Source organism: Acinonyx jubatus, chromosome E4 (genome assembly GCF_027475565.1).
Source record: "Acinonyx jubatus isolate Ajub_Pintada_27869175 chromosome E4, VMU_Ajub_asm_v1.0, whole genome shotgun sequence".
NCBI lineage: Eukaryota > Metazoa > Chordata > Mammalia > Carnivora > Felidae > Acinonyx > Acinonyx jubatus.
This window is the reverse complement of record NC_069395.1, coordinates 64,204,874-64,221,993: the sequence shown is the minus strand read 5'-3', so window position 1 is coordinate 64,221,993 and position 17,120 is coordinate 64,204,874. Positions and strand designations below refer to the sequence as shown.

At 50.4% G+C, this 17,120-nt stretch overlaps 1 protein-coding gene across 6 annotated transcripts in view; it reads left to right on the top strand.

Moving 5' to 3' along the window:
* The window catches only part of SMYD3 (SET and MYND domain containing 3), a 682,604-nt gene that overhangs the window by 579,299 nt on the left and 86,185 nt on the right, over positions 1 to 17,120 (top strand). For all 6 annotated transcript variants that reach the window (XM_053209274.1, XM_053209275.1, XM_053209273.1 and 3 more), the window contains one exon: positions 2,713 to 2,887. In XM_053209274.1, the coding sequence (XP_053065249.1) occupies positions 2,713 to 2,887 (175 nt within the window). The remainder of the gene's footprint in view (positions 1 to 2,712; positions 2,888 to 17,120) is intronic.

Sequence of the window (17,120 nt, the reverse complement as noted above, 5' to 3'; positions counted from 1 at the left end):
AATGTGAAATCACGTGCTGTCACCAGGTCACGCTTGTTCAGTATCGGGGGGGGGGGGGGGGGGGGGTGCCCCCGGCAAGGCCTTACAGGCCGTGCACAGAGATGATGCTTTCTAGGGGAGAGGGGCCCATGGAGGACTTAAGCAGAATAATATGATACTAAGTGAGTGAAAGCTTGGTGGTTCCAAGGAGTTGACTAATTTCCCTTTATTCCCCTTTTCCTCCCCCCCCATTCCTCTTACTGTCATTGAAAAGCGTGCAGGAAAAAGGGTATCCGAGGGACCGTTCTGTCCGCTTCAGGTAGGCTCTCCACCCTGCTCCGGTGTAGAGCTCAATTCCTCACTGGAACAGAACGGATCGTACTCGACACCAAGCAAATGCCGGTGACTACATTTTTGAGCAAATACAATGTCAACATTGGCTTGGGGGAAAAGCCTCTTAGTTAAAATTATTCCATTTTTTTGCTCACTGGGGTGTTTTACAGGAAAGGCTGGCCTTGTTTGCCAGGAGACAGTTGCCAATGTTACGAAGGGAAATTGGCACGCGCTCCCTTCCAGCCTGCTGGGGGATAAAGTGGATGTGTTCCTATCAGTGGCTGCAGAATATCACATCTGGTTTTTATTTCTAAGGCTTGTCACCTCAAACCTCTTTGAAATGAGTCGGAGCGTAGATAAACGAATAGGCAAATAGCAATGGAGGTCAAGCAACACAATGTTCAAATAAGGTGCAAAGTCTTGCCATAGCCATGTCTAGCGTTGTGTAAGAGACAGTCATTCCTCCTGACAGTTCGTCATATATCTAATCCTGGAATGAAAAGCCACAGAGGTTAGCCCGGCAATCTGTTACAAAATCAGTGCACTGCCTAAGCTACCGCCTACCCCCAACCTCTGGGGATACACTCGGCACACTTTAAACATGTGTGTCAGATGGGTACGAAAGAAAGGCACCGACTCCCTTTTCTTCAATGAATGTACCTCTTCTGAGAGCAGAGTCGACCCCTCAGAGACAGGACTCATGCTGAAATTACAGAGTGTAGTGTGCGGAAGTCTGAAGTAAAGACCCTCAGCCGTGCGTTGCATTGCGGCACTTGTGATTCTAAGTAAGGAAGTCATGCCTTTGGGGTGAGGTATTCTGCCTCTAGGCGAAGAGAAGCATATTTCCTGGAGGGTTAATGAAGACATTAGTTCCCACTCACACAGGCAGCTTGATTGGTTTATTACAAGTGTTTGCTGACGTTCTGGAAGGCCGCACCGCCTGGCCGGCATGGAGGCTAGGAGCGGTAGATGTTGCTGGAGGGTGGGATAAAGTGGCACTGAAGTGCACCGTTCAGGGCGGGCGTGCGGTGTGAGAGCCCAATGGAGGATGGAGGGGGCTTCGGTCAGGGGCACTGATCGCGAAGAGACTGGCTTGTGTGCTGGAGGTGAGGGGTGTGGGTAGGAGGGGGTTCGGTCCGCTGAGCCGTTTTCCTTACGCCTGGTCACGATCAGGGCTCCTGTCCCCTAGGTGCTCACCTGGGTGACATCCTCAGAGCCTCAGATCTAACAAATGACAGAAGTAGCTCACACTGAAATCCAGCTTTATCTGCAGTCAAAGGCTATGCCATTTCTGTCGCGTCTGAAATCTGCAAACCGAGTGCAGATTTCGCCCCAGTAGAATTCTGCACATGAAAGCAGATGGATTGGAGCCACACAGGTTGAAGGCGGGGAGGGCCAGCCCCAGACCGGCGTCCTCGTGGCCTCCCCTCATCTGACACCAGCAGTGGAGGCTGTGCAGGAAGGGAGCTGCCTTCCGCCGTGCTTCCAGAGTGATCCACCTGGGAGGGATTCAGAGCACGCTCCATACACCGTGGGCTCAGTCCTCCAACTCCCTCTGGAACAGCACGGGGAGTAATAGCCGTTGTCAAAAGTGCGATCACACCGAAGTCCCACGGGAGTGAGTTATGGGTTCACAGTGAGTCGGAAAGTCAGAGCTGCTCCTAAGTGGGTATCGGGTCTTCTCCCTGCCCTTTTTAAAGCATCATTCGCCCTGCCCACAGTTTACATGCAGGAGCCATGTTCTTAATATTATCTTGTGCTTTGGGGGCTCAAAATATGAATTGGGTTTTTTTTGGTTAAGTATAGGCTTGGGTCACTTTTGCTTTATAATCAAGAAACTTCAATATGAGGCCCAGCGGGGATGTACTTGTTCAACCTGCTTCCCCTCCTGTGGGCCAGTGAGTGGCTGTGGGCTTGGTTTCACGTATGCCCGAGGTTCAAACGACACAGAAGCAGAAACGAGCTCCTCCTCTTAGACACGGAATCTGCCTGAAGCTTCTTTAATTTCAGACCAGTTTTGTAACGGAAGCTGACGGCATGCATAATTTCAACTGGACCTAACTGGTAGTCCAGTTTAATAAACAGCTGTATTCACTCCGTGCCTGGATGTAAAGAGAACGCTTACAGGAGTCGGAAGAAAGAACGGTTCTTTGGGTGTCTTAATCCCCCAAAGTACAGGCTTGCGTGGAAGATGGCTTGTTGATGTAAACAGAATTTACTTGTCTGAGACGCCACTTACATGTTTTTGTTTCTCGAGTATGTTTGCAGGCAGTTCATCTGTGCAAAATAATGGGCTCTTCCTTCCCTCCTGTGCCTGGGAGCTCTTCAGCCTGTTAGAGAATCGCACTTTACTTGTTTTCTGGCTGAAGACAATGAATCCTTAACTAAGGTTAATAACAGAGTGGGAGCAGGTTCTGGCCATGTGCCAGGCGATCATCAGCAGCAACTCGGAACGGCTTCCCGATATCAACATCTACCAGCTGAAGGTGCTCGACTGCGCCATGGACGCCTGCATCAACCTGGGTCTGCTGGAGGAGGCCTTGTTCTACGGAATTCGGACCATGGAGCCATACAGGTGAGTGCCAGCGAGAGGGCCGGAGGAAAGGCTGCGTGTCTTCTGTGGGCGTGGGATCGACATCCCCAAGTCACTCGGCTTACTCTGCTTTCCCGAGTGTTCGCTTCCGTTCCCATCCGCTTCTCGGTCAGCGTGCAAACCAGACCTTGTTTCATTCACTCCTTTGTGCGTTGGCTCCTGTGCATATGCTCGTCGTTCGTACACTCGTCGTTCTGCGCGTGTCAGGCACCGTGGGTGTGCAGAGACGAGCGAGACGCCGTGTGTGTGTGTGTAGTCGGGGGTGACAATGCGGTGTCCTGCTTGCGGCGACGGGGTGGAGATAGAGTGCTGAGGGCGGCCGCGGGGGCATGTGGCCCGTACCAGCCGGGGGAGGCCGCGGCATTAGCCTCTGCTGATCCAGGGGAGGGTGGCCCGTCTGGGGCCCTCGGTCTGGCCGACGAGTGACCGTCTCTTCCACCTTGATGGCTCCCGGGGTGCCTTCGCTGGAGCCATTTAGCCTCATGGCCCCCTTATGACCCAGGCTCAAACATGTCATCGAGCGAGGCGAAGGAGCTGTTGCCGATTGATTGCTCCTTGACTGACTTCAGCTCCCTCCGACCAGTGGGTGTTCTGTCCCTGGATGTTCTGGTAACTCAGAGGAGCTTTGGCAGAATTGACATCCAGTGCTGCACTTTGGTGCCGGTGGGGCTGAGAACACAAGTGTGGAAGTTGGGATAGGTCGGCCCAAGGGAGGGGGCACAGCCGTTCGTACCACCATCTGAGGGTTGGATCAGATCATCCACTGCTGAGAAGGTGCCCTGAAGCCTGGGGAGCGTGGGGGAGGGGGGGAGGTCCCTGGAGAGCGGAGGCTCCATTCCGGGTAGCTCTGAAGACCATGGGGACACGACGTCAGCCCCGAGGGGCTAAGCAGAGGGAGAACCAGGTCTCCACCTAGGCCACGTGGGTCAACGGGCCGGGGAGGGGCTGTATGTGAAGAGAGGGGCAGAGTCCCGGGTACTGCCTGTCCCGCCTCGAGGAGAGCCTCGGGAGAGGACCGAGAGGGGAAGTGACGAGGATCCACATGAAACGGAAGCAAGCCCAGGGTCTAGGATATCCGTTCAGGTGGGAACTGAGACATGAGGAAGTGAGGCACGAGGCCGGGAAGCCGGGCCTGGGCCTGGAGCGCGGTGCCGGCAGAGAGGGGCCTGAAGACCCCAGCGGCCGGGTGGGCGGCAGGGGTGTGCAGGCCGGGCCGTGGCCCTGGGTTGCCCGAGGGTGTTTTCAGAGCTTCCGTAGGTGGCTTCTTCCACTGCTTGTGGTGGAACAGCTCTGGAATCCAGACTGTGAGTCAGCGCTAATCAAACTTAAGAGAGATCGCCTTGAGGGCTGAGACCGTCGACTTTCCCATGAGCGGGAAACGTCTGTTTGGTATGATGAATCTTGCGGGTTTGCAGAGCATATGAAGTGAGCACAAAGAGATAAGGCTTCATTCTCTGAGCCTCAGTGTTGCAACGAGAGGCGGGTCCGCGACAGTCGGTGTCACCTCGCTCTGAACTCCGGGGCTCGTGTGAGGAAGCCAAACCACAGGCTGAGCGGATGGACTGAGGCCAGGAGACGCTGGCTGGGAAAATCCTTCCTGCCGTCCCTCCACTGCCCCTCCCCCCACTCCGGCTGCTGTGGGACGTGCGCCCACTTCTCCTCCTGCCCTCCCTCCATCCTTACCCCCACCAGGCGGGCCGCTCAGCACAGACGCAGGAGGACCCCACTTCAAGGGCGCTATGAGTAACCGAGAACCAACAGAGAGAAGTCAGGTGGACGCTGTCATACTTGGCCTTTCTTCGCCTTAGCGCAGCAAGAGTGAAAATAAGGGACACAAGGTCAGGTGCGGTGCAAGCCCTTTAGCGATCTTAACTGTGAGGTGGGCATCTGGAAGTTGGTGACGCTTTTTGCCCCCTGCCTGTACACGAGGGAGCTTATGCTGTGGGCCGTCAAACACCTACCCGGTCTCCCCACAGGTGATCTAGGTAGACTTCGGGTTCACCTTTGGCTGAGGACGTGGGCAGTTAGCTCTGCATGAGTTACCGAGAGGTGACCGGATTGCCACCTGCTCTAACAGTTTTACAACGTTAATATACTGTTTGTAACAGCTAGATTGAGGTCAGGACACCAGGGGTGACTTTTCTCACTCCTGACCTTGGCTAAATTTTAACAACTACTCACCTCAGAGGAGAAGGTGTCCACATTCTGGTTTTGTCCAAATCACCACGTTGCCTTCAGCTCCCTTCTTGCCCGTCTGTCATTTATTTTTACTCAGTAGAAATAAGTTCCCTTTATGTTGCAACGCAGCATGAAAATCTTTATGTTTCATAAAGTAGGTTGGCGTTAATTCACATCCAACAGAATTTATCATCTTTAGCTCATACTGTTTCCTCTTGAGAGGTTCTGTGATTATAGATGCATGGTCATCTGTCCTGTAGCACTATGAACATTAAGCAGAATGAAAGCAATTTAAAGGTATTTCATAAATTTTAATAAAAAATAATTAAATAAAATCTTAAAAAAATTTTTTTAATGTTTATTTCTGAGACAGACAGAGCATGAGTGGGGGAGGGGCAGAGAGAGAGGGAGACACAGAATCTGAAGCAGGACACAGAATCTGAGCTGTCAGCACAGAGCCCAACGTGGGGCTTGAACTCATGAACCCGTGAGATCGTGACCCAAGCCGAAGTCAGTCGCTCAACGACTGAGCCACCCAGACGCCCCTAAATAAGATCTTAACCATAAGATGAATTGGGTTCCGAAAGTCAGTTTGCCGGTGGTAGTTCAGAGTTTGGGAAACATTTTCTTGTTGAAGAAGGTGTTCATGATTATGGTGCTATCGCGAGACTAGCCCTTGAAAGTCTGCTCAGCCCCAGATACATCACCAGTGTTTACCATACAGATTAAAAAGATAAAAAAGGAGAAAGTAATACAAAAACAAAACTGAGAATTACCTTAAACTTAAGATTTAAATCATGATGGATATAAATTAGACTTGATTTTCTTTAGGACCCGGAGAAAGAGCTAGAGATGCAGAGGCTTTTTAAGGCTTTGAGGGGGACTTCAGTGCATTCACACGTGTTCTGGTAACGTAACTTTTGTTGGGAGAATAGCATTACTTCCAGGAGAGGGTGCTTTCAAAGGAACACGAGATAAAGATCACCCTCATTTTTCAAAGTCAGGTCCCACTCCCTGGAGATAAGCAGGATGAGTTTCTTCCCTGAAATTTTCAGTACACATACATAAACCTGCGTCCATAGGACACTTACATGGTTCTCCAAGGCCTCCGTTCTTTCTCTCAGTTTCCCAGTGATTCTCACACCCTCGGAGACCCTCGTTTCCCCCCCACTCTCCCCTTGAAACTGCTCCGTCGGACTCTTGTACCTCTCCTTCCTCTCCTTTCTTTCTGTCTTGCCTCTTCTTGTCTTTGTCGTGGAGGGACTCAGCCCCAGCCTTGATCTGTTACGTGCGCCCGGCAAGGCGGTGGGTGGGGAAGGGGGGATGAGCCAGAGAAGCGAGGGAGGAGCCAAGCAGTCTTCTTAGTGGGCAGAGAAGAGAAAATCCCATGTTCTACTAGTGGTTGTTTTCACTTCACTACAGAGTGAGGACATGGTGCAGATCAGCTTCTGTATGTGTCTACCTCGTTCTTTTTAACAGATATATACAGAGTCCTCTCATGTACATTCCTGTACCATAATTTGCAGACTAGTCCCCATTGTTTCCATTTATGTTTACTATTTGAAGAAATGCTGCCATTAACGTCCACGTACTTGGATCTTTGTATAAAGATATATAGGACAAATCCATATGGTAAATTCCTAAATGCTAACTTCTCGCATCAAAACGTGCATTCGTTTAATTTTTTTCAAGTTTATTTATTTTGAGAGAGAGCGTGCACATGAGGGGCCCACAGAGAGGGAGAGAGAGTCCCAAGCAGGCTCTGCACCATCAGCACAGAGCCCAGCTCAGGGCTTGAACTCATCAACCACAAGATCATGACCTGCCCTGAAATCAAGAGTCGGATGCTTACCTGACTGAGCCACCCAGGCGTCCCAAAATGTACGTTCATTTTAAACGGAGGTAACGGTCACCAAACTGTGTCCCCCATCCACCCAGATGTCACTCTCCTCAAAAGAACGGAGAATGGGTGACATGATTTTTCTATATCTGCTCTAAATTCACTTCAAAATATATGAGTCTTCTCCTTTTCCTTGACCAAAGCCTGCTCTTATAGGGTGAGATTTGCTGCCATTGACCTGACAAACGGTGTTTTGTGGTGGCGGGAAGGACATTTTGTGAGCATCCTGGGAAAGCGCAGAACATGAACCACGAAGGGATTCGAACAAGCGGGCGCAGGATCCGAGACGGGAGCGGCGTGAAATCCGCCTTGTGGAAGCCAAGGCTGAGAAGAGTGACTTCAGCCCCCATAGTTTCCTGTGCCCTGTTGTCAGAAGAAATGGTGGGAGCGCGGAAGTGAAGGGAGCTGGTGGCTTGGGGACACGACGTGCTTATGGGTCAGGTGCCTGTAACCTCGAGACCGCCAGCCATTACACAGCAGCCCCACCATTTTCATTCTGCCAGCAATTTTTTAACTTTTCCTCGGAAGCTTTGGTCAGCTGATGAAATGCAAGGTTTCATCCCAGCGACGCCTGCCGCTGCTTTCTCAAGATGGCTTTTCTTCTCAAGGCCTGCACTGGCTCTTTGGTGGGTTTTTGTCATCAATCACTGTGACGTGGTGGTCCAGGAGCCAGCAGAGCGAGTGGGCACGGCTGGGGCTGGGAGAGCCGTGGGTGCCGTCCCCCACCCGGCCCTGACCTGGGCCTGCCCTCGCAGCCCCTCATCCCTGCGTCGCACAGGTGCCGTTAGCTTGCCCTCTGACGATGCGTGTGTCTGTGTCCCTGTCCGGAAGCTCCTTCCAGGAGGGCAGGGGCCTTGGCCGGGGTATCTGGCGTGGAACTTTCCTCAGCCACACCCACAGAGTGGCACCTGGAGACCAAGCTGGAGCCCGGTCCCCACCCAGGAGGGGAGATGAGCATCTGGACTTCCCCCAGTGTCCTGCTCACTCGCCTTCTTTGTCTCACCAGTGAGAATTGTCTCACCCGGCGAGTGAACAGATGTTTTATTCTCTGCCCGCTGACGGGGACAGTAATTCTTTGGCCACTGAGTCATTTTTTCCATACTATAATTTTTAATTAGAGTGTCTTTGGTGGCCAGAACCGTGTCCAAGATTTTGAGCTCTACGTGTGTGTGTGTGTAAAATACTGAGTTGCCTGATAACATCTAACCAGGACCTCCTTTTCTTTGCCGCCAATTTCTTAACATTGGTTTCTTAGCCTCAGCTGCTGTCTGGACACTGGGTTGGTGACCACCTGCGTGGCAGTGGGCAACCCGGTCTGTCAGGGCCCAAGAACTTCCAGCTTAAACTTTTAATATCAGGCCTTTTAATTCAGTCCCCAAGGGCTCTCCTCCTCCAGAGTCTAGAAATACAATAAAGGAAACACAAAAGAGAAGGAGGAAGAAGAAAAGAAAAACAGGACACAACGGCAGTGACAGTCTCGTGACAGTTCTGGAAGAGGAATCAGGGACAGCCTGTGCCGGGCCCTGGCATGGGGCTCTGATCTCCCAGTGCCTCTGAACAAGAGGAGTGGGTGGCCATACCCCGCCCCCCAACTCTCCTGTAGGCCGCAGCCCTGACCCCAGGCCCCCGGCACTGGAAGGAATGTTCCAGGTTCTGACAGAGCCCCGGGTGATGGCAGACACGCTTGGCACGTCTGGCAGTTTCTCAGACCAAGCCCTAATCCGACTTGGCTGTTTCCCACCTGACTTCAGGCTGACACACAGTGATCGGGCGCTGCTGATACTCGTAAGGCCCTGACCGGGGCGGGGAAGGTGACCCACGCATCCCCTCCAACGTGCTGCACGTGGCAGAACACGGATGAAACCTGTGCTGTCAGCTTCTGGCCACACAATTCCACACGGTGTCTCCTGGCTCCTGGAGGGCCACCGCCTGACCGTCTTTCTGAGGCCCTGCCTCTTATCTGTTTTCTTTTGGATCATATTTTTGAAATCCTCTGCTGAGCTTTTTCCCACCGACTCCCCCTGTGCCACGAGGATTAGATCCACATATTGTCCGCAACCGCTTTCTTGTCAGACGGGAAAATTCAGAAGCTGTTCATTCCTGCCCCTCCCCGTGTGAGCACCCCTATGCTCCTGCTCTTCTGTGCACGCGTCCACGTGGAATCTGTGCGTGTCTGTCCACGTGGACGCCGTGAGTGGGAGCCTATAGGTAGTCAGACATCTGTAGGAAGTCCTCCTTCCCCGACTCCATGAGTAGAAGACGGTCTTTTCATTATGCCTGGTAGTAGGAGCCGGAGTGGGATATTTTACCCACCCTCCACACTTGGTGAACAGCATCCTGCGTGGCCTTCTGGACACACAGGATCATTTTGAATGGGGACATCTCAAGCTCCTGGCTCAGGCACATACTCGTTTCCTCAAGAGAAGGATTTACCGAGACCTACTATGTGCACTGTGGTAGATATTGGCAAACCAAAGCAGAATCCTGACTCCGGTGGAGCTTGTGGACAGTGCTCAGAAGCCAGCTGTGTGCCACACTTGGGTCTTTCCAGAAAGCCAGGCATTTGAGAACCTGAGAGGAATTCTTGAGCCAAATCAAGGCTGGCCTGATTGGACAGGCCTGAATGAGATTTTAGCAGTGCTGGAGTAGGAGTACCTTCAGTGGGTCGAGTACCTGTACCTTGTGGAGTTTATTGGCCAATTTCAAGACTTCACTCACCGGCCTCCTGTGTTGAAGCCTCGCGTGGAAAGAAGAGTTGGTGGCTCTGGTTTCCCAAAGCCCTCGCTACCCCGTTCTGGGACCTCGCATCCCGTGTCGCTCGGCCGTGCCCCACTCCAGCCGGCCCTGGCTGTATTAGTTTGCTCGGGCTTCCATAACAGAATACCACAGACTGAGTGGCTTAACAACAGAAGTTTGTTTTCCAAAGTCCAAGTTCGGGGTTCCATCAGGTTTGGCTCCTTCTGAGGCCTCTCTTCTTGGCTTGCACTAGGCCATCTTCTCCCTGTCCGCCTGTGATCTCTCCTCAGCACGCGTGCTGCCCTGGTGTCTCTATGTGCCCAAATTTCTTCTTCTTATAAGCAACCAGGCCTACTAGATTAGGGCCCACCCCAAGGGCCTTCTTTGACTTTAGCACCTCTTTAAAAGTCTTCTCTCCAAAAACACAATCTGAGGTACTGGGGGTTGGGGCTTTAGCGTCTGAATTCTGGAGGGACAGAGTTCAGCTCCTAACACCGGCTGTATCTGCCTCAGCCACTGCCTCCTGATTCTCCATTCCGGGAGAATACCAGTTCCAAGGACCACTCCCCCACGCTTATCTTTCGTGGTGTATTTGGACCTACTGGAAGTCACCCGTCTGCCTTGGAAAAGGAACTTTCTGCTTCTTGGGCTTCCAGTTGAGCTCAGGAACTCTAAGGGCCAGCATGCATGAGTCTCTAGGAGTAACTAGGGTAAACCTCAACTCTCCGCTCACGACCGACCCGGTGCTGGTACGAATAGTGGGTGCTAGTGGGTCACTAGAGGATCCTTCTCCCAGAGGCCGACCTTCCAGGGGACACTCATGAGAGAAGGTAGTGATTGGACTTGGTATTTTTCATGGAACCATTTTGACACAGCCTTAAAACCAAAGGCTTAAACTCTCAGCTACCTTTGTTATAAGATAATGTGAACAATAGAGGTTCTTCCCTGTGAGATAATTTGCCTGGGACACTTTCAGGTTCTTTAGCCCCATCAGAAACTGACCAGGTGGTTAGATATTAACAAAAATTGTACATAATAGTGCAGTGGCATTTCTGAGCACCCGGGGACCATGTGGGTGGTGGTGTTAAGAAAGCCTGTAGTTCAAGTTAGGTGGCTCTATACATTCCGGCCTGGGTGATCTGTGACAACATGACACTGCTTGCATTTTACGTTTTAAATCTTCCCTCATTTCCCATCCTTACTTGGGGCAAGAATATCAATTCCTCTTTGCTCCAAAACCCGACAGCCATGAGTTGGACTTATCCATTGCTACAATCTTCCCTGCCTTTTGAGCCCCCAGGGTAGGCCAGGACCCAAGAAGCATGTACCTTTTCCCTGTCATCATCAGAGAGTGAATATCAGAACTTCTACTTTCAAATTAGGACCAATAATCCTGCCTTACTTTCACCTTCCATTGAACTTGAACCCAGGCCAGCAGCTGACCAGGGCCTGGTGCCTAGAAACATCCCCTTCTTCCCATGGCACATTTGTGGGTTGTAGTTACCCTTGCACATAAATGATGCCATCCTTGTAGTGGTAACATTTCTGAATGGAACTCCCTGATCACACTGTTTCTGTCCAGTTCATCTGACCAATAAAAAAAAAAAGCGTTCTGTCCCCATGGGTTACCCAGCCACCCAATTGCCCGCTTTGGCTACCTGCTTGGATTTTTGTATTGAATTGCATTGTTAAAGACACTTCCAGATTCATATTCACTTATCTGCTGGGAAGTACCTGGGCCAACAGAGGTCTGAGGTCTGGTAAGTAGTTCCCTGATCAGCCCCAGGTTCTAGAGAAATCACCCAAGTGGCCATGTGATCAGACTCAACTTTTAGTCTGTATGCATTGCAGACCCCTGCTGGCAGTTGGAGAACATACCCCCTGGGTCTCTTTAAAGTCATCGGTAGTCCTCAAACCTTTATTTTTTAAATTTTTTTTTTAACGTTTTTTTTTTAATTTTATTTTTGAAACAGAGAGAGAGCATGAACAGGGGAGGGTCAGAGAGAGAGGGAGACACAGAATCTGAAACAGGCTCCAGGCTCTTAGCAGTCAGCCCAGAGCCTGACGCGGGGCTCGAACTCACGGACCGTGAGATCGTGACCCGAGCCAAAGTCGGACGCTTAACCGACTGAGCCACCCAGGTGCCCCCTCAAACCTTTATTTTAAAGCAATGTGTAGCATACCTGTCTGACACCACTTTTTTCCATCTGGCCTTCACCAAATCCTGCTCCATGTTACACTCCAAGCCGCTCCTTCAACACTCAAGCTCCCCGTCGGGACCATGTCCTGTGAAGGTTCCAGGCTCTTCCGGACAGCATGACTCATTCTAGCATTTAGCCTACTGGGAAGGGTTCAAACCAGGAGAAGAGCCGCTGGCATCTGCGTCCCACCTTTGGGTAACTCCCTACTTCGAGGTTTTCTCCAAGCAAACCTAAAGGGACCCAAGCCCTGTGTCCCCTTGGTGGCAGTGTCCAAGGAAAGCATAAGTTTCCACTCGTAGCTTTCACCCAGTCCACAGACGCTCATGCTCCATGGAAGTCTTCCCTTTCCTCACCTCTGACGCTTCCAGTGCTGATTCCAGGGTCTGTGTCCAAGTCCCTGCTGTTCTCCTGCCTGGGCCTTCCTCCTAGGACATCCTCATTCTGGCTCACGTACTTTCTCTCTGCCCATCGCAGACCCTCCCTTGCTTCCCCTCCTATCTGGGACAAGAATACCAGTTCCTCTTTGCTCAAATATCCCACCGCCACCAACCCCATCCATTCCGACACCTGTACCTACCATGACTCCTGAGATCTAGGGCAAGGACAGGACACAGGAAATACTTTTCCTCTGTTGCCTGTGCCTGATTCCCAGTCAACAGCCTCCTTTTAGAGCAGGATGAAAGCCATATTCTAACCCCTGGGGCTAGCTCACCTGCACAGGAAAACATTTAGTCTTCTGTGGTCACCAGCGTATGTGAACAGCATGCACTCTGAGAAATGGTCTATGGTCGTCCTACTCATGAAAGCATTTCCAAAATAAAAACATTTCCCATGGGGTTCACTGTTGTTGTTTTTTTTAACTTTCACAAGCCATCACTGAGCACTTTGACTCCCCTAACAGAAAATCTTCAGTTCCTTATTACAACCATTGTACCCTAAGCAGCAGGATATCCAATCCTGGAGAATCTTTTGGGATACATTGAATTTCTCCTGTTGAATCAATCTCTTGCTTGGCTGCCCCTGCCGCTAACTAGCTGCTATCTCTTTTCCTTTTTCTCAGCTCTTAGAGGAGAAAGTGGGGGGGGGGACCCATTTTCCCCTGTAGAGAGCCAGCAGAAAATCAGGTAGGCCTGAGAATTGGGAAGGGATGGATATAACTTTGAAAGGCTCAGAAAGAATTGATTGAAATCAATTTTAACTTCCTATAAAGTACATGTTTTGTGATCTAAAAAAATGTCAGCCCACACACATGCTATTTGTGTATTTTAAGGGAGTTCTATCCTGAGTTTTCAGAAATTCTCTAAGGATAAAATGAATGAGCTATCCATTAAACTATAGGTAAACGTGTTTCGTCAACCCTCCTGAGTCCAATCACTGATAGAGGATGGTGAGAGCATTTGTAAGGAACAGTAAGAGGTCCTTGAAAGAAATGAGAGATGGGGAGTAATGGCCCACAAATGATAGTTCCCAGTGTTTTAGATAGCCAGGTTATTTTGAGCACAAAAATCCTTTGGGCTAGGTAGTACAAAGCTCTTGAGCTCATGACAGCATACTGGCTGGAAAAAATGTCTAATATTCTTACTGCTACATAGATTCAAAGGGGGTGGCCCTGGCTAGGTTCTAGGAAACGAATGCAGGGGAACAGTGAGCTTGGGCCCTTGAACAGACAGAGGGCAGGGCCTGGGGGCAGCGGCGGGGCGGGGGTTGGGTGTAGACAGCTCCCGCTCTACCACCAGGGAACAGATGGTGGAAATCTCTCTTTCCGAACAAAGAACACCGATCATACTATCCACTGCCCTTCAGAGTTAAAGAGGAACAAATCTGCTTTCACTTGTAATGGGAAATATCACCGCAGTATCCTCCCAAAGTGAGATAGATTGGGCACCACAATCGTGAAAGTATCTGCAGCATCTTTCCAGAGGAGTCGGTGAGAGGACTTTACGAGCTCTCCTCTGCCTTCCAGCTTCCTCAAATTGGAAAGGAATTGCTGTTACTTATTCAGAGCCTGCTGCAGACCCAGCAGCCTGCCAGTGAGCCTTCACGGCCATGGTGCAGAGGGAGTTTGCCTAGTCCTACCTTCCACGCAAGGAGGCCGAGGCCTATGTGACTTGCCTGCAAGGCTTCAAACTCTGGCTTTAGATTCATGTATCTTATTTTTGTTGCATTTACACAGAAGGCGTTGGAATCAGCTTGAACCCAGATTTGCTTGGTCGTAAGAGTCCAGACCATACAACACTCTAGAGGGCTGAGTGGTCTTTCCCACTACGCCACCCGCCTTCTTCCTACATGAATCCGTCAAGATTCTTTTCTTGTTGCAAGTGACAGAAATCTGCCTCAGACTGCCTGACTGAGAAGGGAGTTTGCAGCCCACACGGCTGTGTGCATGTCCTACGTAGACAGATCTGGTGACAGAATTCAGGGATACGGTCTGGGTCATCAGATTGTGCACTCTTTTCCTCGCTCGCTCTCAGTTCTTCTCTCCTCTGTCTTGCCCTATTCTTTCCCACACAGTCTTCTGCACAGGTGTCAGGCAGCCCCAGCCTGCATCTTCTGGCCCTGTGGCAAAAGGAAAGGTCTGTTCCCACTAGCTTCAGATTTTAAATTTGGAGTGGCCTTTGGTAGCACGTTTGGGTCTCACGCGCACTCCTGCCTGAACCAGGAGAGGTGGGGTGCTGGCAGCCTTACCAGGAGCACACGTTTCCCAAGGGACAGAAGTTGTTCACAAGCTTGGCAGGCGTGGGGATAATAGACAAACAGAACAGATGTCCGCTGTACTGTTTCGCTTCGAAACGGTCTAGTAAAAATGTCAGGAGAGGGGTGCCTGGGTGGCTCAGTAGGTTAAGCATCCGACTTCAGCTCAGGTCACGATCTCGCGGTCCGTGAGTTCGAGCCCCGCGTCGGGCTCTGGGCTGATGGCTCAGAGCCTGGAGCCTGCTTCCGATTCTGTGTCTCCCTCTGTCTCTGCCCCTCCCCCGTTCATGCTCTGTCTCTCTCTCTCTCTCTCTCAAAAATAAATAAACGTTAAAAAAAAATTTTTAAATGTCAGGAGACTCATCAAAGGTGGCAAAGAGCACCCAAAGGCTGATAACACTGTGACGCAGAGAGAGAAAAGCAGCAAGCCCCGCACGGTCCAAGGTCTACGTCGGGACAGAGATCTGTGAGAGCGGGTGGCTAGGATCCCCGAGGGAGCGCCAGGACCCTCTCGTGCCAGGACACAGGCTAGAAGCTTGGGACAAGTCTTGGCCACAGGAGAAGATGGAGCGGGAGGCCGGTGAGGCCCACCTGAGGCAGAGGACTGGTGGGGGGACCCGCTGTACCTGGCGGCCGTGTGCGCCATGTTCTGTGAGGGCTCCTCAGTCCCAGTGTATGTCGCTCATTGCTGCCTGGAGGCACTGAGGCACGTGGCGGAGGTCGGCATTCATTTTGGAAATGCGGCAGAAAGCATGCACTTTGATTCCAGCAAGGTATTGGAGGTCTCCTGGTATGGTTTCTGTGGATGGAAACGTGGGCTCGTGAGCTAGCGAGGGTTACTTATACCTTTCAGAGAGCTGTTTCTGAGCAGGAGTCATGAACAGATTGATAGACCCCTTTGGGGAAACATAACAGATGCCTCAAAGCTCTTTTCTTTTTTCTTTTTTGGTCCTAAGTCAACATTTTTATCAAAGACTTCATGGAATGAAAGGATAAAAGTTGTGCATATCAAATTTGTAAGGGTTGTGAACCTGAGAAGAATAACTAATGCTTTGGGGGACTAATCCAAACTTCGAAACTTACCTCCTTAATTAGAAACATTTAGTCATCACCAAAAAGATGACCTTAAAATTTCTGATTAAAAATTTAGTAACAGGCTGGAGAATTCTTCTAGTATTTTGTAGCAGATTGTTTCTGGTCACCACACTAGTATTAATTCCTCCACTCTCTTTTTCAAGAGGACCTCAGATGTCCTAGCTGTGTGGTTTGTATGTTACTGGCCACGGGGGCAGCCCACGATTAGCGTAAGCTGGACATTTCCTTGGTCACCTGACCAAAGTCAGACCAGTTAGAGCCAATGATGGTCCATTCTTGGACTTTATTTGAGATACCAAGAAAGACTTCCCTTTCCTGTCGCTCGTAACTGAGGAAGCATGCAGCCACAGGACATGTTGGCTATTTGGTCTCTCGACCTCAAAGAGAGAGAAAGATCAAATCCAGGAAGCAGAGGTGAGGAATGGAGAGATTCTGGTCACTTTATTCACGCATTGCCTGAAACCAAGTTTACCCCTGTAACTGTGCAGCTACATGAACACTTAGGCTGATAGTTTTTCTTTCTTTCTTTCTTTCTTTCTTTCTTTCTTTCTTTCTTTCTTTCTTTCTTTCTTTCTTTCTTTCTTTCGTCAGCCAGTTTCAGTTGGATTTCTTGGTTCATATGACAAAAAATCCTTACCTATACATCTGGGGGGTCAAGGGCAGCCAGTGCTGTGGCCAGGAAAGCTAATCAGCCTTAGGCTGCATTGTTGCATGGATAGTGTCAACTTCTGGGAATTGGATGCATGCATCCATCGCAGTGTGTCTAGAGTTTCTGACAGAGAGTGACCAGGATGAGAATTCTGTAGCCACATTATGTTAGAAATGGAGATGTTTCATCACAAGGTGAAAAGACTTTGTGAAGGACAAGTAGATGTCCTATCAACTTTCAGATATTTGAAGGGCTGTCCAGCAGGCAGGAAGTAGATCCCCCATGATAGAGGAGGAGGGGCCAGGCCATGGGACCTGGAATCAGAGGGAGACCCATTTCAGGTGGGATATTGACATGAACAGCTTATAACAGTTCAGGTGCCCATAAATGGATTGTTGAGTTTTGAAGAGTAGTAATTCCCCAATTTTGAAAGTGTTCATACAAGCTGTTGGATTTTTTAGAAGTAATTCCTGTATGGGGTGGGAGGGTTGTCTACATGAACTTCATCGCCCCTTCTGGCTGAGATTCTGAGTTCCAGAACCCTCCAAAACCTCTTCAGTTTCAGTTACAAATGGAGTATAGAAACAAACCAGCTCAGTTCTACCTCTCTGTTGCTTGAATTACCATTAAGTTCTGGTTCTGCGTGCCCTTTCCTTCCTCTGCCTGCCTCTAAGAGAACATCCTGAGGGACAATTAGAGCTTCGATAGCTCATCATTTTTTTCTGTGACTTAGGAGGTGGTGGAATAAGATAAGTGAGACATAGA